General features: G+C 46.7%; 1 protein-coding gene across 1 annotated transcript; it reads right to left on the bottom strand.

The window, feature by feature from the left end:
* Positions 1 to 558: 558 nt before the first annotated feature.
* On the bottom strand, positions 559 to 24878 carry LOC135809850 (cytoplasmic FMR1-interacting protein 2-like). Its single transcript, XM_065323288.1, has 27 exons — positions 24472 to 24878; positions 24295 to 24372; positions 20694 to 20977; positions 20252 to 20381; positions 19263 to 19469; positions 18790 to 19005; positions 18494 to 18601; positions 17923 to 17997; positions 17416 to 17630; positions 17090 to 17237; positions 16212 to 16362; positions 15889 to 15971; positions 14151 to 14224; positions 13384 to 13480; positions 12869 to 12945; positions 12224 to 12323; positions 11538 to 11657; positions 11139 to 11338; positions 10679 to 10766; positions 10217 to 10360; positions 8390 to 8480; positions 7583 to 7713; positions 5895 to 5970; positions 4909 to 4994; positions 4242 to 4492; positions 3482 to 3638; positions 559 to 1401 (listed from the first exon to the last, which is right to left on the bottom strand). Exons 1-27 carry the CDS (start codon positions 24676 to 24678, stop codon positions 1204 to 1206), a joined length of 3792 nt encoding a protein of 1263 aa, XP_065179360.1. The 5' UTR covers positions 24679 to 24878; the 3' UTR covers positions 559 to 1203.
* Between the last annotated feature and the right edge of the window lie 231 nt (positions 24879 to 25109).

The following is a 25109-nucleotide window of genomic DNA, read 5'->3' as shown; positions in this document are numbered from 1 at the left end:
GTCATTGTGGGCCGGGCGGCATCCGGGGACTTCGCCTCTTCCATACGTGGTATGTTTGCTCCGCCACACCGGTACACCGCCTGTTCTATCTTGCGTACTCGGTTAGTACTGTACCTTGGCTGAGGCTTAGTACGCGCGCTGGAGTCCTTTCGTGCCATAAAAGGAACTGCTTCCTAATATAGAGATTAGGTGCCATGAGCCCTGCTTGTAGTAAACATTGCATTAGTAGCGCTGATACCTTTATGCAAATATGGGGTAGTCTCGCCCGCGCATATGGGCGTACTCGTACTGCGGCCTGGGCTTTCCCCAGTACGGCTGCCCGCCATTGCATGCCAGACACCCCCATTGTTGCGCGCCTAGCCACGCGCGTGGCTTTTGCCTGCTGCTCGGTTGTCAGCGATAACTACGGTTTGCCGTACGCTGCAAACCTACATTATCCATGCACTCCAAAGCTAGAATTTGAAATACTGCCGGTATCGGTAGCAAAATGAAGGTGGGGCAAACAAAACGCTTCTTACTACCACTCATGCAGCACACCCAAACAACACACAAAAAAGGTAAGTTAATCAATGAGCATCATCAAATGAGGATCAAGAGCCGGTGTACGGCAAACAAATCAAGTTTTAACCACGCTCTCATAGAAAAAATGGCTAGCAAGTGCTCACACGGAATTAATGTTTTACATGAGCTGGTCAGCAAGTGCGCAATATGATCAGCAATCAAAATTCTTACACTAAACAGTGGAGGAGGGTCTACTAAGTGCACGATGGGGTGCTACTCAAGAACAGCAAGTTAAGTGGGATAAAATTATAATGGCGACAGTCATCGTACATCTCACGGCTACATACAGGAAAGCGTACATTTAGCTGAACAACTCCTCCGGTGGAAAATCTTTAAAAAAGCATGATGTACTCACGGAAGACTTGGCAAGGAACACAACTACAACAACGAGCCAGACCACTAGCACACTATAATATCAGGTATGATATCAGCCCATGACATCACTATGAAATCATTACAACATCAGCCAAGGCACCGTGATAGGGACGATCACCAAGACACTGCGTGCGGGGGAAAAAAGCACAACAGGACAAATCCATACCGAGACAACATATCGACAGGAACAATTATCAGTGATGTGTTTATACGCAAGAGGGAGAGTGAGATGAGAAGACAAGGAGAGTGGCAACGACACACAGTGCCTTAGGCAACGGGCTTCGTCGTCATGACAAAGGTTGGTTCACTGCCCACTCCCTCGGCACTCTCGAAGCTGGGTGGCGCATAGTACTCGGGCACTCTCTTGATACGTGCTTCCGGCTTGATATAAGTATCCAGGACGGATATGATGTTGGTATTGAGCTTGGCTACTGCCTTGATGCGCTCGGCAAATAAGTCAATGTTCTGCAAAACGTTGCAAGAAACACACAACAACAGATTGTGAGTCCAAGTAGTAGCCAGGAAAGCTAGCATGCAAGCTGAAGTGCTACTACTGCAAACACGTCATTTTAGGTGTAGCAAACTTTCGGTGCCAGGGACCTGCCAGGTTTCAGGTGTAATGTAGAATTAGGTGATCAGCGTTCCCTGCACATACAGTGCACACTCCAGTGCCATGTTGGTGTAATCTAAATTTAGGTACCTGGTTTCTCTGCTGAAATTACCGAAATTTAAGTTACCCGAAAATAACATGTTATACAGCACCTATGTCCACTGTCTACTGCGATGATAGGTCGAGCATGTGCACACCGTAACAATCAAGCATGCTGGATGCCTCTGAACAACAGCAGAGTAGGCGTTCTCACCAGTGGGTATCTAACGTTTGATACAACATTTTTTCAAAGCATGTGCTGTGATCAAGACCAAGTTTATGGACTCTATGCAGATGCGTGATTCTTGCAAAGAATGGTGGGGTTTGCCAATGAACAGTCGCCAGTTGTTATTCCTACACGCACACACATGCCACACTAGCAACGTTGCGTTGGGCCAGCGCCCATCTTCAACAGATAAACCTGGCCTAAGTTAGTAAGTTACAGTGCTGCTCAATAAAATTCGATTGTGTGAGTCAAGTTTGCACCCTCCATCAGTGCAGAGCCCAGAGTTTACAGGTCTGGCGCTGCACAGTACTCGGTGCGACATGGAGTCGCACGATTGTATCTCATTGGCCAGCACGAGTGTAACTCATTGAGCAGCACGAGTGTATCTCATTGAGCAGCACGATTGTAACTCATTGAGCAGCACGAGAGCAGCACGATTGTAACTCATTGAGCAGAACTGTGCTTGGAAGCTACAGTAACACCTGCGTAGGCGACCACTCTGATAGGGATACCGCCTGTCCTACATAGCAGGGGACTACTACAACCAGGAACAATGCATGATATTTCCAGTCAAGTGACCCCAGATAAGACGACCGCCTGAACACTGGCAGCACATTTGTAAGGTCCGTTGAGCAGTTGGCTTAGACAGGTTTCTCTGCATAGTGTAGAGTGTGCACATGTACAGTGTTGCTCGATGAAATCCGACCAAGCGCGTGAATGCCACGCCGGGCGCTGTGCAGCCCTAGACCTGCGAACAGTTGGGATGTGAACTGGCACAGGGTGCAAACTGGATTCACGCGATCGGATTTCATTGAGCAGCCCTGTAAGTAGAACAGTCGTGTACTTCCTCCGCGTCAATAAAATTGTCGCTTCGCACATCGCAATATTTGTGACTTGGCTCGTCTTAGTCAGACTGTCGGGATCGCTGTTTTCTGTGTTCAAACACTGGTGCGACCCTTCCTGCGCAATGTCTACTTATTACTGAAGCCGTGGTGGTCTCGGCCTTTGTCGGAGCTCTCTTCCGCACCAAGCAAATTCATCGCGCTCCGCACTATTCCGCCCCAGAGCGCATTTCGTTTTCTGGAGTTCGTGCCGTCCCACAACGTTCGAGTGGGCTTTTATCAAGACTGAAAGCTCGCGTATAAGAACCCTGGTATCTCTCCTGAATACGAAATGCTGAAGTTGACGATGGCAAGAACAAAGTGGTCTCAAATTCCTAAAATGCGCTACTTGTGGCGCATGTTGCTGCGAGCAGGTCTGAAAACACCGACAAAATCAGCGAAGCGCTTGCCAAGGAAAGAAGGTGCGGAAGTGCTTACCCTATCCCGCTGGAAGGTCGTTACAGTGTACTTGAATAAAATGCTAGCTTGCCTTCATCGCCTGCCACCTGGAGGCATGGATCGCTTGAAAACGAAGTTTCTTGACCTGAATTTGAACGCGCGTCTTCTTCAGCGTATTGTTGAGTGCTGAAGGGCCTGCCTCAAAGTCTGATGAAGACGTCGACCTTAGCTGCAAGTGCAGCGAAGCGGGAGGCCACAAACTAAAGCTTGGTCCGTCGACAATGCTCTGCCTCAATTTCTAGCTGATTTCTTTGCCCTTCGAGTGGACAAAATAAATTCGAAAATCTCTCTGGGAAGCGACAATTTTAATGACGCGGAGGAAGTACTTACTATGCCACTGACTGTCGGAGCATTCTTAGCATCCGTCTTGCCGGTGTAGCAGCTCAGTAGATGATAAGTGAAATCCAGGGCTTCAAATCGGTGCAATTGACCAAGGAGGTACACGAATGTTAAACCACCCCAGTGCAGACCGTCTCCAAATGTATCCCTGCAGGAGAGAGAGAGAGAGAGAGAGAGAGAGAGAGAGAGTGTGTGTGTGTATGAGAGAGAGATTAAATACAAAGGAGATAGAGTTCAGACAAGGATTAGTAGAACGCTTGGTGCATTCAACTTGGCTCATGTTGGGAGTCAGCATGGCTTCATCTGATGTCAATCAATTCACAAGGTGATTTTTACCAATCCTAACCGTTCATCGTCCCAGAGTAATTGTGGCGCACTAAAACTAAGAATGATTCAGGCTCAGGCCGGTAACAGTAAATAATTTACAGTTAGTTACTGTTTACTTTATTCATTTTACTTGGCCACAAGAGCATGATCTTTGGCCACAAGCCTTTCCAGAAACAGCTCAAGTGGAGACACACCATGATCGTATCAACCCTAAATATCTGTCAACCGCACTGGGGCTACCACAAATCCGAGCAAACGCATAAACATGAAGACATACTCGGGTGAAAACTCTTTCCACCGCACTGGAGCTACCCCAAATCCGAGCGAATACATAAACTGGTGGTGATAGTCAATTTTTTCTTCAGACTTTTCCCGTTTGCATATTTTCCCTCAAACTAATAAACACATACACATGAAGACTTACTCGGGTGAAAGTTCATTTCCGGTGAGCGGCAGGGAGACGCTGAACTGGATCACGCTCCAGATGCGATAGAATTCCACGCAGTCCTCCACATGCATGACTCCATTTCCAGGCGCTGTCCCATGGAAGATAGGGTCAAGCTGGGGAACGGTAAGGATCGCCCTCACCTTCTCCAAGACCACTTCGAACATTGAGAGACTACGGCAAAGACGCTCTCGCGTCAGCAGGTCACAGTCCGTTGCAGTTTGTGCTTGCTGTGAAGGGCACACACGCGCACACGCACACACACACACACACATGCATACACACGCACATGTAAACAGCAATTCCTTTGATCCGTACATGACGGGGAGTGGAAGGGAAAGAGAGCAGACCTGGTGCGTGGTAAAGAGGAATAGTGAGAGGAATGCATGCAGGTTTACTGTACACCAAGCAATGACGATTGTCTTCACATGTTGCCAATTAGCACAACATTCCGTCGAAAGCTTTCAGAATTATCAACAGTTATCAATAGCATGCAAGCTAATGATGCTGACGGGAACCGCGCAAACCGTGACGTTTTTAAATGATACTGTCCATTCTTGAGCAGGTCTGAGCTACTCTATAGGACACCTAACCAAACATGATACATGTATCTGTGCTGATTATTGTTCTTCTTCTTTGCACTCACCTGCTTTGTTCCCTGCAACTGAATGAGGGGCAGCATATGTAGCAGCTTGGCTTGCTCCTTGAAAAATTCGGCAAGCGGGTGTTGCTCTGTGCAGTAAAGTGAGCAAGAGTACAGGTGTGAGCACAGACATCACACAATAGTACAGTACTGTAGGGCGCCGAAGAACGGCCAGGCTAGAATTTCACTAATTTTTAAGAACGGTCTAGGCTGGATTTGTGCAGATAAGAACGGAAACGGTAATGTACACTATTGTACACTCAGACGTATAACTCTGCATGTAAGACTGTACCATCGAATAAGAACGAAACTGCTGTGTTCGCTAAAAATAAGAACGGGCTAGGCTAGAACCCTTACAGCATAGCATGTGGCTATAAAACACAACTTTGATCTCAGTGCTTACACTCTAGTGTTCTCGAAGCCAGATGTATGACACGCTGCTCACATTACACCGCACACACAGCTATACATAGTACAGTACATAGGACGGAAAGTTCCCTATGATTTGAGAGTGCATGTAGGGAAGTTTTAAAAACTCTCTCACTCTCAGACACAACATTGGTTGCACACTCAAACTTCATGGAGTCGAAGGACTCGAGCCGGCATGCTAAAACAGGCCTGAATATTGTGGGTTGGATTATGAATGCATTGCTCCCATGCGTGATTCAGGCAAGTTACGTAATAAAGGGAGCACAAAGCTGACCCATGTCACACATGGATACTCCTGCGTCATGGACTCTTTGAAGAAGTATAGCGGGGAAGATACCGTATTTTCCGGAGTATAGTGCGCACTTTAGATGTGCTATTTTAGGCCCTAAATCGCAGGTGCGCACTATGCTCCGAATATGAAATGCATGTACTTCAATGAAGATTGAAGTGCGCAACCCCAATGAAGATTGGGGGTGTGCGTTATACAAAGGTGCGCACTATACTCCGAAAAATACGGTAGCAGGCGAAAGAAATTCCTCGGAGAAAGTATCTCTACTTACCTTCCTGTGTTGTGAGGGGCAGTGGAACGCCCTGGAAAGGTGCGGCTTCAATCAAGTCCAATGCTTCCTCCAGAGACTAGACATAGACATGAACACGGAACAGTATACCCAAGGTTTGATACGTATATGTTATCGCATGGTTGCAAGGGCCTTATGGCATATTATTGCCCCGAGAGGTTAGCCCGAGGGCTAACCTCGAGGGGCAATAATATGCCATAAGGCCCGCAGCAACCATGCGATAACAAATTTATCACATGGCCCACAGAGCAGACCATTGGGCTGCTGTTGAAATTAGCCCAAATGCCAACACATTATGACCACAATGTATATTGATGTGCTATCATTATCAAAACAGGAAAAATGAAGATATTTCTCCTACACCCTAACAAAAAGTCTGCTACAGGCCATCAGAGAGTATACAGTACTGAAAGACGGAGACAGAAAAAAGTGCCGGCACCGCATCGTCATAGCAATAGACATGACATGGCAACGACAATAAAATACAGCAGAATCATAATTTCAGTTGAAAAATTAAGAGTGCTACCACAAAGAGTTTCTTCATGTTTACATGTGTATCAGGAAGTTGTCAAATACAGTACTGCAACAAGTGCAAGTATTTGACGACTCCCTGGTGTGTAATTCTGAGGACAATTTTTCTTCTTTTTTTCAGCTCCAGATAGCTGTATTTTTCATTGCAAAACATTCCTGAATTGTTGTGTTTGGTGTTCAAGCAAAGGTGAAGGCAGAGGACAGATGAGCCTGGTAAGAGTTTTGCGTGGCACATGAAGACCACACACAGGCAGTGACTTTGCGAGGATTTGAAAACGCACGACGCTGAGTTGAATTTGTGTTATTTCAAATAATTGTTTGTGATCACAGTACCACTTCGAGCAGAACTGAATCTTATCCACAAGCTTACCGACGGTCAGGCTGCCAACATGAGTCTTTGACTGAACAAATGATCCCTGCAAGCACCACACGGCAGACGTCCGAGGCCATGTCCATTGCCGGGATGTCCATCTCCAAAAAGAATTCCATCTTCGTCTCAATGCTACACTGCGACTCGTCGTAGAGTCGTACAGTCTATAGAGTCGTCGTAGTCACGCGATCACTGAAATAAACTATTTTTTTGCGGGCAAATAAACTATTTTTTGCGGGCAATATCGCATATTATTGCCCGCGGCGCGAAAGGTGCTGATTCGCTGGAGTACGGGCAACAATCACGTACCATGTGATAAATGTAGTTATTCGAAGAATAGGGCAGCATCTCGCACCATATAACGCGAGTGGTTTGCCTCTTACGGCTGTCAATGTTGGTATGTGTGTTGCAGGAGTGAAAGGCTTTGTGATTGATTCTCAACCATCCAGAAGTCACGCATACTGGTCTCATACATAACCCCCAAGAGTGGGGTCTGCAGTGGCAGAACTTTACACCACATGAAAACCATGTACACATTATTTGCACTCTGTGCATGATAGATACGGAGTTGCACGCTACCCTGCTTCGGGTTCAAGTCTCTTGACGTCACTGTTTGCCAGCCTATCGAGCCATGTCACTTGATGTAAAGTTCTGCCATCGCAGCACTGGATAGAGAATGTGCAGGCAGTTGCACACTCTTGGGGATATGTACTCTTGCCGGTATGAATGTAAAGAAGTAAAAAAAAAAAGAGAAAACAACTTCACTTACCAGACTGTGTTCCATCATCAGACAGAAGAGCAGAGCATTGCCAATCTCTGCAAAGGCCTGTGCAACATCAGTACGCAGCAGCGGGTACTGCAACAGGGGCTCCAGCTTTGCAGCATAGAACTGCAGCACACCTGTGCAGCAAAACAAGGGGGGGAGAGTACACACATGCACACACACACACACACACACACACACACACGCGCGCACACACACGCGCACACACACGTGCATCGACAGAAAAATTTAGCGACAGGACTTCAAGTCAGAAAACAGGGCATGCAGAACAGAGGAAATCAAATCCTGCTTTGACGAGTCCAAAGTTTTAGCAAACACGTTTTTCCACAACGAATTAAAAATGCTAAGCTTGGGCCGTTGCTGAAGTTACCTGTTGTACCCGCTGGTGCATGTGTGTGCCAAAGTCTGCTCAGAGGGTGGCAAATGGAGCTATGAAGCCGAGACCTCTGGTCGGCGGAGCTTAATGGGCCCCACCACCACACTCCATCATTCACCCCAGTGTCTGGAGATATGTGGATTTTGTAGAAAAAAAAAGGATGGCTAAAGAGGGCTCGGTGCCACCATGGGGGTCTCAAAAACCTCTGCCAACAGTGTATTGGCAATGGCTAGGGAAACACTGACCCGTTAGAGGGTGGAAAGGACTTGGAAGGGCACACACTTATTTTTCCAAGTCCACCTCAGACACGCGTATATACTGGAGAAAAACTGAATGTTCATCCGTTCTAAAGAAAAGAAGTGACTGTTGTTATCCTGAGATAGAAAGGGCTAGTGTCATAAAGGAGACTTGCTTACCTCCAACTCCATACGAGGCAAGCGGTCGCCGACAGTTCTTTGGTAAACCCTCGGACATGGCTTTAACGTAAGGTACAACTTTGCTCTTTACCTAAAGTAGGTGGCAGACAGGCAAGAAGGGCAGTAGAATAACCAAGTACAGGTCAGCCTTATCCACATCAGTTTGTGCTAGGCTCTCAGAGACACTGAAGGCTGATGTGTATCTATATTCATTACGTCCTAGTTGTATTGCATCCACGCACACACACGTATTAGTTGAGTGTGCTTCTTCTTCCTGTTGGTTTTCTCATGACATGCTTTGTTTCTGTTCTCAAGTCTTCAATAAATAAATAGTAACGTATCAAAGGCAAGGTCTTTCTGCGCAGCCATAGCCTTTTGTAGCAGTAGTAGGTGCAGGCCTCAATACATGTGAGTCAAAGGGGAGTAGCACAACTCAACCAGCTGGGAATGCGCCCTTGTTGCCGACCCGCCGATCATGCCAGCGTTCATTTTCACCATGTGTGTTGGCACAGCTCCTTGTAATGTAATGTATATAAATGTTGGTGATGATTCTAAAGATAGGTTTAGGCATAAAAAGCTGGAGCCATATTCACTCACATGTACATGACACACCAGGGCGCGAAATAACGGTCGGACATCGGACAATTTCCGACCGTTTACGGTCAGTTTCCGGATGTTTTGTACACATCCGGACAAAGTGTCCGCGCACTTTTTTGCAAAGTACAAAAAAGAAAAGGCGCGTCAATCCTTTGTCTCATAGTCATTAGTGATGTCGTCTGGCAAGAGAAAGCCAAGCACCGCTGATGCGGGTGCTCCTCTTGGAAAGAAGCCCAGAGGAGTCAAGACGACCATTTGTGACAAGTGGGTCGCTAAGTATGATAGGGAGCTTTCAACTTCTGTTTGGCTGAGCTACGAGCGCAGTCCCTCAGATTGAAGCGCTGTCGATAATTTGAAGTGTAAGATGTGTTCCCGTTTTGTTGATAAAATTCACAGAATTTTTCTGACTCCTTCGTCGTTGGCTCAAGGAACCTGAAAACGTCATCCTTCAAAGATCATGCTGCTTCTGAAATGCATCGCCGTGCCATGGCATTGTTTGGCAAGGAGCAGTCAAGCGGAAACCCAATGGAGTATGCGCCAATCACTCGAGCCTTGTGCAAACTTGACGACGCAGCAGTAGCCAAGGTCGGACGTTAGTTTGAAATTGCTTACCTGATATGTAAAGAGCATTATGGCTTTCGCGAGTATGGAATCGCTCTGCCAGCTTGAGGCGCGTCATGGCGTTGATTTAGGCAGTGTACATAAACGAGATTTTATTTGATGTGAAAATTTGCATGTCCGGACATGTCCGGCCATTTTTGCAAGTGGCAGGACATTGTGTCAGAGCACATTTTAATCCTTAGTGCATGCCCTGCACACCCACACACAGACACAGACACACACACACACACACATGCACACAGACACACACGCACAGAGACACACGCGCGCGCGCGCACACAGACACAACACACAGTCACACACACGTATACACAGACACACAGACACACACACACACATGCACGCACGTACACGCACACACAGACACACATGCACGCACGTACACACGCACCCATGTGCACACACACATACAAAGAAGGTATGAGACGATCGCATGCACAGCACTACACATCTGCCACTCCATGAACTATACAAAAGTACAATTGTAAATGAAGGGTTGCTTCTGTTAGCGGACAGGGCCTCCGAAGTACACAGAGGACTTGCATTTCAGTCCAGGGAAAATGACATCCCCGATACGAAAACACAGCTGTACAACAAAGCAGAACTTACAATAATTTCTATCTGCTTCAACAACTCATTCATAACCATAGCAATTCCCTGGTAGCCAAGGAGACGGATCATGGCGGCAAAGTGCTCTTGTCCGACAAAACCAATGTACAGGCGCTGGATGGCGTTGTACGCTGTTGTAAGAGCCTGCAATATGAAAGCATAATGTAGAACGTTTGTGAGGTGTATCTTGCAACATGAAGGAAAAGAATAGTATACAAAGCTCAACTAGAATGCAATGCCCCATCACCGGGGGGGGGGGGGGGGAGAGACAAACATGTACGCAATAACGTGGTTTGGACAAACAGGCTATCGTGGCTCATTGGGGTGATTGGTTTTACTGTACGAAAGCGTTGAGAACGCACATCACAATCATATCACCCGGTGTCTAACACACAACAAGGTATATTGCGCACCCCAGCACCATACTTGAAACACATTCCCTCTATTATATACCGCCCTCACCTTAGTTCCATAGAAATAGTAACCGGCTGCTTTAGGCGCTGCTGCACGATCCACACCTGCTTCGTTATCACCCTTGGTTCTCACAAATCTACACAAAGAGAGTGCAAAACGAGAACGGCATAAACACGATATTGAAGACCCAAAATGTCCTTCTGTCTTGCTGTCTAAAAGCCTCCCTTTTTGTTTACCATGCTTGTGACATAGTTATCATGTCTTCTACACCAAGGTGTGGCAAGAGAAGACAATCACAGTAGAAACACAACATGAGCACACACTCACGGAATGCAGAATGGATATAGATCACACAGGGAAATTATAGTACACAGGCCCGTAGCAGCCCATTCTGGTTTGTCCGGCAAGGTCCAACGTCAACTAGCATACTTGCTATCAAGTATTAAACTAGTTTAATTAGCAGTTGTGAAAGATGAGAGCAGATCTCTCTTTTCGGCCGGGGCCTCACCGGTTGGTTGTGGAGTTATAGCAATAGCTAGGCATGAAGTCGGTGTTGATCTCCCAGAAGCAATGCAGCGCTGCACGGCCATGCGGCAAGTTGACACACTCGTTGGCCTCACGATAGATAGCCTCGAACGAGTCCAGGACGAAGAACTCCTGCAACATGTCGTGTGTCAGGCGGTTGGTCTCGATCAGCATTTCCAGTTCCTGAATGATGCCAAAAGGACAAAAAAACCATCAATGAGTGAGAAGGTGGCATGATACAAGGCAACATCCACAATTACCCAGCCCCAGAACTTAGTTCCAATTATCATGGTGGTGCATTTAGCAAAGCCTGTGTAACTCCCCCCCCCCCCCCCCAACACACACACACACACACACACACGCACTCCGGTCAAGGACTTACGACAATGCCAGTCAGGTCAGTACTTTCGAATCTTGCAATGGCCAGCTGATTGGCCTTGAGCAAGTGTTCGTGAAGACGCTGCTGGATGAGACGATTGATGTCAATGGACCGTCCCAGAATCTACAAAAGCAAGACATGCAACAGCACACAGTTAAGTCGTAAGCACAGGCAAAGTACTCTAGTCTGCGCCACACACAATGCAAGGATCCAGCAAGAAAGTTACGGTGTTCATAATGGAGCGTAATGAAGCAGATTGAAGAGCTCTGAAAGATTCTGCGGGAGCAGGCGCCAATGGCAAACTGTTTTCTTGAATGCTATCATAAATTATTGAACACAAGGAATAACGAGGAGAGCAGCAGTCACATCTCGCAGAGAACTTATAGCCTGTGCTTCACCAGATTGTACAACTCCATGCTGTACTCAGACAGAGTACAGTGCTGATAAATGAAATCTGATCGCCGGAGTCAAGCCTACGCCCTGCACCATTTCGCAGTCCAGTGTTCGCAGGTTAAGGGCTGGCCAGACCCCGCGGCGTGCAACTCACTTCATCAAATTTCATTGAGCAGTACTGAAGGTATGGTTGACATGCACACAAGGTATTGCACACTGACAAGCACACTACTTGTGCTTACAGCCTAGCAAAAAGCACTATCATAGTGTACAGACGAGACATGTTTGCTGCTGACCTGGACGTGACGTTGCAACATGATGGTCTCGTAATGTGCAGCGGGTGGGTACGGGATACTTGAGCCCAGCTCTGCTCGGTACTTCTTGTCCAGGAGAATGCTGGATGGGAACGACGAGCACAGTCAAATACATGGCAAATTACTTGTAAGAAAACCATCAAGCACTCCAAACAAAGGTTACAAATAATGATAGGCTCCATGCCTATAACATGGCAGAGGGGACAGGCACTTAGCAGCACCCATGTTCAGGGCAATTGGCATGATCTGGCCACTGCCGTCCTTGCCACACTGGACTTCTCGATCACAAACAGGCACTTATCAAGGCTAAGTGGCCCTGGATAAAACTTGGTTTGTAATAGAGAGAGACACGCAAGCAATTCAGACCGGCAGTGAGCGCAATACTTGGCATTGTTTTATAAGGAACAATTGAGTAAATTCAAGAACAGGGTGTAGTGCTGCACACCATCTTCTCAATTTACAAACTGAAAAGTGGACTGGCCGTGAAAAACTTCCCCAAAAAGGATGGGAAACGGGAGAATGGATATGCGAGCATGTGCCCAAATTGGTGCACGTGCCAAAAATGTCAACGTATCAAACGGCCCAGTGTGCAGCAACAGCGCCTTCGCTACATGTAACGTTACTCACCTGCATGCCAAGGATTTGTAGTAGATGAAGATTTGCTCGCTGAGCTTGTAGATGAGCTGATCGAAAACCAGGTTGACCTGGAGGTCAGAGATAACACACACATGGGCATCAGGCACAACGTCAAATAGAATGACACTGCAAGCTAAGCAATTGAACCAAATCAGCCAGAAAGTCATCAATACAGTACCAAGTCCAATTCTGGTTAAATGTTGTACATGCATCACAGCAGCAGCAGACACGTGTGGACACATTTTCTCGTACAGTCAAAATGGATAACAACTCGCAAACAAGGAACCAACCCTATCTTCAGACCTAGTAATCATTTCATTTCATACTTTCAACTTTGCAAGCAGCGACAACTCATGAATAACAGCGCTTGTCTCGGGGCCGACCAAGGGCTATTACTCGCGAGGTTGTCTGTAGTAATTGTGGGTATTCAGTACAGCAAAGGAGCACACGTGGACCGGGTACCGCTGTTTGCGATGCTGACCGCACGTTCCTGTAATAGCACTCACCTCAGCCTCGACTTCATTGTAGAGGTACTGCTGCTTGAAGTCGTGCAGAGCGTACGACCCTGCATCGCTGTACAAGTCCAGTGGGTACAGCAGATACCTAACACACAACACACAGACGTCAGCAGTAATATTAGGCAAAGCCATGGCAAAAGACAACAGCAATAAGCACAGTCATGCCATACTAAACACCAGCACCTGTGCATCAGGGAATGCAACATGATAGGGGCATGTGTACCATTTCACGATCATGTCGTTTCTCAACTTTCAAGTAAGCGGATGGGAGAAAGGCAAGATTGGCACGGCTTCAACCCTGATGAAAGCAGCTGTGCTTATGGCTTACTTCGAAGTACTTTGTACCACATGTACAGTAAATATATCAAACATATATCAACAGTCTGTGTGCAGGCGCTATACCTGCGAACACTGGGGTGTGAACTGGTGCAGGGCGAAAACGCGACTCACACAACCGGATTTCTTTGCACAGCAGCACTGTAGCTACTAGTCTGAAAACGGGACCATTCGAACACAACTGCAATAAAAGACGGTGCTGGCACCTGGCTCACTACTACAGCACATTGCTGTGAATGTGCAGACACTGTAGTTGTCATGGGTAATGAACTACAGAAGGAGTCCGGCATGACTATGCAAAGGCAGCAGCACTACATTGTGCAGTGCGTCCACAATCCCCTGGGGTGAAGAGCGGCAAATAAAGCAGTGAAAGTTGTGCATCGGCATTGGCTGCCTGGCACGCACTGCACTCAACTTACTCCATCATGGAGGCATCCTTTGTTTCGAGAATGTGATCAGTCAAGATCCAGGGCAGGGACATCTCGATGGGGAACTACAGTAGACAGACACAACAACAACAACACAAGAAATATGTTAGGATTCCAATGTAGACAATACAAGTATGAATGAGTTGAAAATTTCGATCCTTGTTCCTCAATTGGCTCTGTGAGAAGAGGTAACTAATAACACCAAGTAGGGGCTGTACTGCCCACAGAACAACACTATCGACAGCAAGTACATGCATGTGCCTGAAGGCAGAAAAGGGTCGTTTGACAATGATCCTCCATGTTCCACCAGACAACGGCCATGTATGGTCGGATGGATATAGTGCACTGTGCTTCTGTATACGGCATGCATGCGATTCTCTGCTCCTATCATACTGAGCATGTGTACATGCACAGTCCTGCTCCATGAAATCCGATCGTGTGAGTCAAGTACAGTCAGTATCGCCTATAGCGTTGGTGTTTGATTTTGAGCATTTTATCACTATAAGGGGTCGTCCGTATTTTTCGAAAAATTAAAAAATCCGTCCTCAGGCAAAAAGGGGGTGGGTGGTCAAGAGTGCTGGCGGAATTTAATTTTTTGATTTTTCGTATTTTTTTTTCGCTCCAGTGACTCATAGTGACTCCAGTGACTCATACACTTGTTGCACTGATACAAGTATACATTTTTTTTTCTTTTTTCGCTCCAGTTTATTATTGCTGACTGTGTACTGTACTGTAGACGTAGTGTAGGATCGATTGTCGCAAACACCAGTATCTACTATGATATACATGACTTTTCATGTAGTTGTAGGACGGTGCATGGCCGTGACGCCGGTAGACCTACTACTCACTGGACTTAGCTACTAGTACTTGACACAGGTGCAGTCAGAAAACGTGGGGTCAGGAGTTCTTATTTTCGAGCTGGACATCGGTAAAAATCAAAAAATTAATGGGAAAAATTGGGGGGTGGGTGGGTGGGTCAGAGACAATTTTGCACGAGGACGGATTTTTTAATTTTTCGAAAATTACGGACGACCCCTATTAGAGCGATATATTACTATGACCGATACTGCATGCAATGTATGCGAGTGGGGTGTCAAACGACTCAGCGCGCCGTGAACATACGCACTACATACATGTACAATGTCATGTAGCTGGCTGTAGCTCCTGACACAGAAAATCAGCATTTCCTCACAATGGAGGCATATTTTGGCAACTTGTGCGAGCAAAACTCACCAAACAACACTCACTGGACAAGTTCTTCACGAAGAAGTAACACCCTGTTTTCCTCTAACATCGCTTGATTTTACATCAATCACTATAACCAATGCAAACATAATGTAATAAAGGTCTTTTGAAATAAGAATTTGATCACTATAGGCGATATATTACTATAGACGATTATTACTATACGCGATAACTGTGTATACTTAGTTATGGCAAGTGAAAATGAATTTGAGAAATTGATCACTATATCCGGTATATTACTATAGCCGCCAACCTTATAGGCGATACGGACTGTACACGCCGGGCATTGTGCGGCCCTAGACCTGCGAACACTGGGGCGTTCACTGGTGCTGGGCGCAAAGCTAACTCACTCGACCGGATGTCACTGGCCAGCACTGTAGAGTAATGATCTTCCACTGTACGTAGCATGCTTTCCAGGACAGGCTGGGCAGCACATCACACACGGATACTGTACAAGCATGTGAATAGACAACACCTGACCCACCTGCACTCTCTTTCCCATCGTCAACTCCAGGAAGAACTCCCTGTACCAAAGCTGGGAGAGATCTGACGCTTCTTGCAGCACGTCTAGACGCAAACAAGATGAAGCAGGTAATGGAAAGAACCAATCAGGACAGGCATGAGCCATACTGCAGAGCTTGATGTTGATTGATTACAGATACGCAAAATGAGGAATAGCGCCCAGAGTTGCAATCCCTGGAGAAAACGTCCATGCACACCGGCATTGCAGCATTGGCAGCACCTTTATCTACCGGTATAATGAGAATCACACAACGCCACTGTCCTGCAAGATCCGTGTTAACTTACGGCTGAAATTGATCAGGTGCGGGAAGAAGAAAGACACTTTGAGGAACTCTTCCAGATCACCAATCCCATGGCCGTCCAATTCAGCGCGAAGAGACTTCTTGCCACCTTTGTCTGATAGCAAGTGCTCCGCAAATGTTCTGCACATGTACAGCTGCAGAGAGAGGCAGGGGTAGCAATGTCTTGTTAGAGATACATAGGAACCCACAAAAGGAGAGAGAGAGAGAGAGAGAGAGAGAGAGAGAGAGAGAGAGAGAGAGAGAGAGAGAGAGGGAGAGAGTGACAGGGAGGGGGAGAGAGTGACAGGGAGAGAGTGACAGGGAGAGAGTGACAGGGAGAGAGTGACAGGGAGAGAGAGAGAGAGAGAGAGAGAGAAAGAGAGTCGGAGAACACTGAAATGCAGATGGCTGAAATTGCTGCTAGTCCAGCCAGAGCTACCCTACTGTTATACAGCCAGTGTATCTACCAAAGCAACAACACAAACAGCCAGAACAAAGTCAGAGTACCAGATTTTATACAGTCTACTCTTGATAAGTCACGCGCTCGATCCCGGTGACAAAAAGGGTGAATTATTGTCGGGAGGGTGTGACGGTACATGTATACTGTCTGCAAAATTATTCATAAGCATGTGCCCTCTAGTTTGCAAAAGCGTGCGACTTCTCGCGAGTGTGTGACGTATCGCAAGTGTGTGATTTATCGGGAGCAAACTGTAGATGTGAACTGAGGTGAAGTGGGCTCCTCCAAAGGTGATTAAACTTGTACTGTAACATCATTGCTGTACTCAAGCCTGAAGAATATGGAATCAATAGAGTATGGGCCAGAAAACAAACACTAGCAAATCGTGTCAGAGGAGAGCGCGTGTAGTCCACGCTTAGACTAACCTGAGTTGATGAAGGTGCCACAGATCTGCGCGACAGTTCGATCTGGAAGCCTCCCTTGGGATCCTTTTCACCGCGCAGACAAGGGTCCTGGTCATTCTCAACACCACTGGGCCAGTCAGCGCACATTTCTCTCAGCGCAATCAACATCCTGGGTGTTGCAAACCAACAACGCAAGTAGGCAATGAGGTGTAATTCAATACAACGTACCGACAGCTCATATGCGTGCAAACAAACCCACCCACCCATTCATACCCCACCCCACACACACGAAACTTGGAAGCAGCACAACTGATCCACGTTGACCCGGGTAGCTCTCGCTCACTTACATCTTCACGTGATGCTTCTTCTTTTTCGTGGCAAAGCGAATAGGATCACGCATAGAGTGCAGGATGAACGTCTGGAACGTTTTGTGTACGTATCGGTTGATGGCGTCGATGAAGATGACTTGATGACGCGTCAGCAACATGGTCAACCCCTTGATCATGGCTATCACCTCAATCAGTGCAAACTTCTCCTCGCTGGAGTAGTTGTAACGGGTGGCCTACACACGAACATGACAAGCACATACCGGTTAACAATGCAGTCAACACTATACTGAAGGATGGAAAGTGCTTCATCAAGTATAATGTAGTTCAAGGCACAGCTCGCCACGCAGTGCTAATTGACACGCGACTGTCAGATGCCATCATCAGTTTATCACACATACTACTGGTAGTTATGCACACATCCACGTAAGCTGTGCAACTTGTGCCAGTGTGCATCCTACAGAGTAGCGCAGGGCATCAGGCTTGAACGATTAATGAACATGGCGTGTACCAACGGGCAGCACTTACCCTCTCATACTCCTCTGCAGTCTCTGGACAGTCGTTTGTTCCTTTGTCAACCGGATGGAGAAGCTTCCACGCATTCTAGTTAGCACAGCAAAGAGTGCCAAGCGGAAAACATGGCTTACCACAGATGTGTTAAACTCTCCCTATCTTGATCCACCATGCCCTGGCATCTCTCTCAACTGGGCAGCATTCTGAGTCAGTTGAGTTGTATTCTTACTACCACATGCATGCACCATCAGTCTACATCAGTCTACAAGTAGCAAACTTCAATACGACGTAACAAAAGTGTCCTGAGTAACAGATGCCCTTTGGCCTCAAGTTGCCTGGATAAGAGCTAGTTGAGTGCATAGCTCCTTATGTATTGCCGGACAGAAAACTAACTCCACGAAAAGAAAGTGACTAAAGAAGGAGCCACCGAAGCATGGGTGACAACAACAACAACAACAACAACAACAACAACAACAACAACAACAACAACAACAACAACAACAACAGCAGCAGCAGCAACAACATCCCACACTGCATGTTGGCCACTATGGCATCTATGTTGAGCTTCTAGGAGGTTTTGGCTTACCAATTCGATAATATGAGTTGTCCAACTGCCAATGTGTTTTAGACCGAGCAAAGCCAAGTCAGTCAGCTCCCGTACTTGTCTGTCTGTCCACTTGTCTGCTGTGCCAATCTGCAATGGAGCAGCAACGAAGGCAAAGAACACACACAATGTCTTCAAGGCGCCCAAACACCATGTCTTGAAGGCACTACGGCTTGCAAATGACTCGGCGCATGCTTCAGAACAAAGAATCGAAAACAGTGCATTGCATGTGCTGACAAGCAGGAGAAAAAAACATGGCAGGGTAGGGTGAAACTTACATTGTTTATCGTGCGTGTGAGTCCGGAGATGTACTTAAGATGCTCTGCTCGAATGGTGTCGATCTTGGCCAGGATGTTGTAGGACACAAACGCCGCCTTCTCTTCGGCATGCTCCGTCAAGCATGTCCAGTGGGAGGCGTTGAAGTTCGGAGTCTGCTTGATGTACGACACGAGCGCGATCTGCATGTCTCCAAACAGCGGAACGACCGGCGTTTGCTGCAGAGCAGGATGAACAGGACAACGCCAATGTCACACAGTGTACACACTTCGGTCAACAAGAAGAAGAAGAGCATTCGCTTGCAAAAACCTGAAGTTTCAACAGTGCTAAGAGATGACTGCTTGTGCAGCAGACGCTGTTCTGCTATCTTCACAGCATCGCATGAAAAGCACACCAGACCTCATGATTTGAGCACAAACAGTTCAAATGGAGTACGAAAAAATCACCACACTTATGAGTTTAGAAGTCATCGTACTTTGAAGATTTTGTCGATACGTTGCAGATTGATCCTGCCCTTGCTGGCCAGCTTGTAGATACTGGTCTTGCCATCAATGAGCACCACACTGAAGCCAATGACCTTGAGGATCGTGTGCTTTGCACTCGGCACGATGTAGCGCTTGGTTTCGTACAGATTACAACACAGGCTGACCACCTCAATAAGGATATCTTCATAGGAAGGAATCTATTATAAGCATAAAAAAATTCCAAGTGCACACACACACACACATATACGCACACGCACATGCATGCACACACACACACACACACACACACACACACACACACACACACACACACACACACACACACACACACACACACACACACACACACACACACACACACATACACACACACACACACACACAGTCAGAAACGTACATGGAAACAGTGGCGCCCCTGTGTTTTCTGTGGGCAAACACAATATGACACTTCCACACGAGAAGTATCTGTACAAAAGCTCGCCAGGATGCAACAAACAAGCTTTGGCTTGACCAGTCCTGTCATCAAGTGTGGCCAAATCACAACTGAAAAGAACTTCTACATCGCAGCTATGGTACTTGTGGCAGAACAACGGGTGGTGAATCCATGCATACTGAACCAACATGAACGGACATTGTATCGTACATGACCAGTCCGGAAAGGCCTACGCTTGATCAAAGATCATACTCATGCCAAAAAGGTGCAATGAAGAGGTTCCGTTGTGCCTTGAGTCCATCACAGCTCAAGATAGGTGCAGCGTGTGAACCCTGTGGCGTAAATATATTTTGGCAACAAATCACCCACGCATACATGTAGACGTTTATTTTATTCACATTGACCACCTGCCACCCCAAACATGCATTTTCTTGATATTTAGATATTGGACCCATCAGTCGAACACTCTTTATACTGAGCATGCTCAAACCTTGCTCGGTCCTGCTCAGATTCACGGATGAGTTTGCCTCCACCTACTACACATACCTCGTCCAGTGCTTCCTTCAAGTTCATCGTGAGCTTGTTGTTGGTAGCCAAGAACATGGAGAGTGTCTGCAGCTCCATGATGGACGACTGGTCACCACCGCCTTGCTGTTGCTTCACAAAGCCCTCGGCTCTGCACCAAAACACATGCAAACATTGATACAGAGCACTGCAATAAGACAGAGTTCTGTTCGTAATTTCCCGATATTGATCTGATTGCCGGTTGCAGTCATCACCCCACCTCACTTTTTCACTTTTCTGCAAGAGATCACAGGGTCCACAAATCGACACAGTGGTCAGGCCAAACGGTACTCTACAAAGACGTAGTGACTTTTCATTCACATGCGTGGGGAGATGCAGGAAACAAGAAAATTAACCCAAAATGCAAGACAAGATCGGAGGGTAATGAAAAAAGCAGCCTAGTCATAACGAATAGAGCCCGAACCTTTTAAATGCTGCCAAGTCATTGTTCAAGGATGCCTTCATGTTCTTCAAAGCATCCAGGACGGAGAACATATCGATGAACTGGGCCAGGCGCATGAGATACGTCTCGGAAATGAAATCCTTCCGGCGGTTCTCATGGGCAAGCTTCTTCACTTCGCCACAGAAGATACCAATGGCCTCCGACTGGAAGCGGAAGAACGCCTTCAGCTTGTCGACCTCCGGCTGGAGGACTTCGATAATTGCTTTGTAGATCTCCAGTCGATTCTCCTGCTCATTGCTCTTCACCTGCATACACATGGATGGGTAGTCAGATTACGGGGAATATAAATTCAATAGATCACTTCTGCCTGAAGTGCAGGGTAGTAGCTGTACCTCATCAAGACAGTAAGCAAAACAAAACAGAACTATATCACCGGTATACATGTATTGACCCAGGGCCCAAAACAGAGAGAGGGTGAGAGAGAGAGAGAGGAGAGGGAGAGGGAGAGGAGAGAGAGAGAGAGAGAGAGAGAGAGAGAGAGAGAGAGAGAGAGAGAGGAGAGAGAGGGAGAGAGAGGGAGAGAGAGAGAGAGAGAGAGAGAGAGAGAGAGAGAGAGAGAGAGAGAGAGAGAGAGAGAGAGAGAGAGAGAGAGAGAGAGAGAGAGAGAGAGGAGAGAGAGAGAGAGAGAGAGAGAGAGAGAGGAGGAGGGAGGGAGGGAGGGAGGGAGGGAGGGAGGGAGGGAGGGAGAGAGAGAGAAGAGAGAGAGAGAGAGAGAGAGAGAGAGAGAGAGAGAGAGAGAGAGAGAGAGAGAGAGAGAGAGAGAGGGAGAGAGAGGGAGAGAGAGAGAGAGAGAGAGAGAGAGAGAGAGAGAGAGAGAGAGAGAGAGAGAGAGAGAGAGAGAGAGAGAGAGAGAGAGAGAGAGAGAGAGAGAGAGAGAGAGAGAGAGAGAGAGAGAGAGCTCACTGCCAGTGTTGTTTCCATGTGTAAGTCATCACAACTCTCTGTCCTACATGTACATGAATGCAAGGGGTCGATTGTAACAACATGATTGTATGGGTGTTTTATTGCATAGGTAATACGCACGGATCAGCATGGGTGATCCACAAGGTCTGACGTGCGCAATGGGACTAAAACTCATTGTAAACTACTTGAGACTTTGTAAGGCTAGGGTCGCATCAACTAAAACAGATCCAGTGGTGACAAGATTTTGGGAGTACCTTTATGGTATCACACCAATCTGCGACAAAATACAAGCAGGGTCTCACATGCATAGTTAATTCACTTGCACAACCAGCCACATGCATACACATGTACTAACTACATGCACATGTTGGCGGGGTGCAACCCAAAGTCGTTCTTGAGATTGCTGGTTGGTTCCTTTCGCCTCGGGTTATCAAGCAGGTGAGTTTGGTTGAGAATGCTTCAGCATCCTTCTGGAAGAACGGACTTTTTGTCGTAACAGGTACGAAGTACTACGAACCACACATTTACCCACATCAATAATGCGGGCACGCTCGCACGCGCGCATGCTTGACCTTCTTGCTCGTCAACGCCGCACAACCTCCTTCGATGTCTTGCTCCCTGGCTTCGTAGCAAAGGCCATGTTGTCTTTCGCAGGCTTTCAGGTGGCCTCCACTCACGACTTCTCCGATACGCACCAGTACCGCGGTGTATCCCTCTTCATAGTTTTCTTATACCCGATCTTGGGAATGAAGCTGCAGGAAGCCTCACCACTGCTACAAAGTTTTTTTTCTTCTTCTACCAACAAGTGCAGCACGTAGTCACAAAGGGCAAGCAGCAGCATTAAGCCTTGAACAGATTATTTTGCATCCACCACCACACCACAGCTGCGCTCTCCGGCCCACCCCAACATGCGGCCACAGCACGCTACCGAGATCGGTCGGAGAGCGCAGTTGTGGTATTGTGGTTGATGCAAAACACACGAGTGGATTATAAAATTCTCAAACCTAGAGTCTTGGCTTTATGATGGCATTCTAGTTTGAAATCTTTTTACAAGGTGTGGAAAGGAAACACACCGCAAAAGCGCACAAAAAAAAAACACAAATTGCAAACTGTCACAGCAGCGGGGCTTCCGTAGGAAAGTGCTACAGTGCTGGGAACTGAAATCCGACCCCTGGAGCTCGCGCTGCTGTGTACCAACACAGCATGCGACCATGCCAGCCTCACAGGATTGGCTGGGCGTGCATGCATATCTGAACTGTTGCACTACATTGTATGTTATGTTCATACTGACAGCTGTGCTTTGCAGTTGGCGTAAAGTACTGTTGATCCCCCCCCCCCCCCCTCCCCAGCCATGTCGCTTTCCAACTGGGTTTTCGGCAGGGGGCGGGAATTAGATCAAGGCTGTCAAGTGCAGTACGATGTATATATGCAAAACCAGAGAATGCACGTCAGAAGTGATCTTCATGCTTTGCTTGCATACCAGGAGCATGCACACTACTCGCTTCGATTTGTTTCAGCTCTGCAGCACTTGAATGTAAAAATCAATTTGTTTCAGCTCTGCAGCACTTGAATGTAAAAATCAATTTGTTTCAGCTCTGCAGCACTTGAATGTAAAAATCAATTTGTTTCAGCTCTGCAGCACTTGAATGTAAAAATCAATTTGTTTCAGCTCTGCAGCACTTGAATGTAAAATCAATTTGTTTCAGCGCTGCAGCACTTGAATGTAAAAATCAATTTGTTTCAGCTCTGCAGCACTTGAATGTAAAAATCAATTTGTTTCAGCTCTGCAGCACTTGAATGTAAAAATCAATTTGTTTCAGCTCTGCAGCACTTGAATGTAAAAACCAATTTGTTTCAGCTCTGCAGCACTTGAATGTAAAAATCAATTTGTTTCAGCTCTGCAGCACTTGAATGTAAAAATCAATTTGTTTCAGCTCTGCAGCACTTGAATGTAAAAATCAATTTGTTTCAGCTCTGCAGCACTTGAATGTAAAAATCAATTTGTTTCAGCTCTGCAGCACTTGAATGTAAAAATCAATTTATTTCAGCTCTGCAGCACTTGAATGTAAAAATCAATTTGTTTCAGCTCTGCAGCACTTGAATGTAAAAATCAATTTGTTTCAGCTCTGCAGCACTTAAATGTAAAAATCAATTTGTTTCAGCTCTGCAGCACTTGAATGTAAAAATCAATTTGTTTCAGCTCTGCAGCACTTGAATGTAAAAATCAATTATTTGTTTCAGCTCTGCAGCACTTGAATGTAAAAATCAAGGGGTCACATTTCAGTGGACACCACTGTAGTGTCCGCTCCCAAATATTTGGAGGCAGTGGATCTGAATGTTCCGCCACTGCGGGAGTTCTGCTATTTGCGGTTCCCATGGTGATACACGTTGTGATCTAGCGGCACACCGCTGCTGCGGATTCTCAGGTTTCAAATGCATGTGAGCCAGTGCTGCAGTGTGATCTTGGTGCATGAAAGGAACGGTGCAGTCTCGAAATCCAGTGGGCGAACGGTTCATTTCCGGTGACTTCTATCTCGTAGGCATACTACAGCAAAGCAAATCTGTGACGAAATGTTGAAAAATTCAGTTTCACTGCCTTTCAAAACAAAAATAATTATAATCATTGTGTACATTGTATGCTGTGGGGCACTATACTTACAGCAGGAACAGCTCTGGAACAGCTTCTCCACGTGTACAGCATTGACGCATACTCGTCACCCTTCTTCAGCACTTTGCTCTGCAGCCAACATAGCAAATGTACCAGGAAAATGATTCCTCAGTATCTTGACATTTCTGTCAAATAATTTTCTGGAAAGGTACTTCGTAAGCTTCTTACCAGACCGCAGTGGGCCGTGGCTTCCTCCATGAACTTCGCATTTCCCGAAACAAAGGCATTTCGATCCTCGAAGTTAGTATCGAAGGAAACATCATACACAACCGAGGCAGGCTGTGGTTCAATATTCGGCTGTTCGTCAGCAAGAATCAGATTACTCAGACGCTCAACGTTGCTCAAGGCAACTTCTAAAGTGATGCTTTGCGCCATGGTGTCAACATCAACACAATCACATTCCAATCTTGCCGAAAACCATTTCTGTCATAAACTTCTCACAAGTTACAGAAGGGCCCTTCCAGATCCGTCCATCGACTTTACACTCACTCTGTTCCTAATCTTTCTCTCTGTCCTTGGCAGTTTGGGCATTCACTCTACATTCTGCAACCTGAAATTCAGGTCTATTTTTCCTTCTTTTTCGGAAGCATCGTATGCGCGTACTTTGTACGCAATGTGCTAGCGCACAACATTTCTCGTAGACCTACGAGCTCGTACCGCAAAAAAGAAGCTGGCCACGCCGGATCGTGTGTGTGTGTGTATCGCGTTGCGCGGTTTCTGAAATCGCAAAGCAAAAAACGCTTGGCGCGGTGATCTCCGGACTTGTAGACTCTGGCCGGCCTACCGCCCTCCGGATCTACCGGGCT

The sequence above is a fragment of the Sycon ciliatum genome, chromosome 2 (assembly GCF_964019385.1).
Source record: "Sycon ciliatum chromosome 2, ocSycCili1.1, whole genome shotgun sequence".
Lineage (NCBI taxonomy): Eukaryota > Metazoa > Porifera > Calcarea > Leucosolenida > Sycettidae > Sycon > Sycon ciliatum.
This window is presented reverse-complemented; position numbering and strand designations above follow the sequence as displayed.

Excerpts from the sequence above, each read along its gene's own strand:
- LOC135809850 (XM_065323288.1), bottom strand. The coding sequence starts at position 24,678 with ATGGCGCAAAGCATCACTTTAGAAGTTGCCTTGAGCAACGTTGAGCGT. Across the intron at positions 18,602-18,789 it reads TCACACGCACGATAAACAAT|ATTGGCACAGCAGACAAGTG; the intron begins GTAAGTTTCACC and ends GCTCCATTGCAG. Across the intron at positions 1,402-3,481 it reads CTCCGACAGTCAGTGGCATA|AACATTGACTTATTTGCCGA; the intron begins GTAAGTACTTCC and ends AACGTTTTGCAG.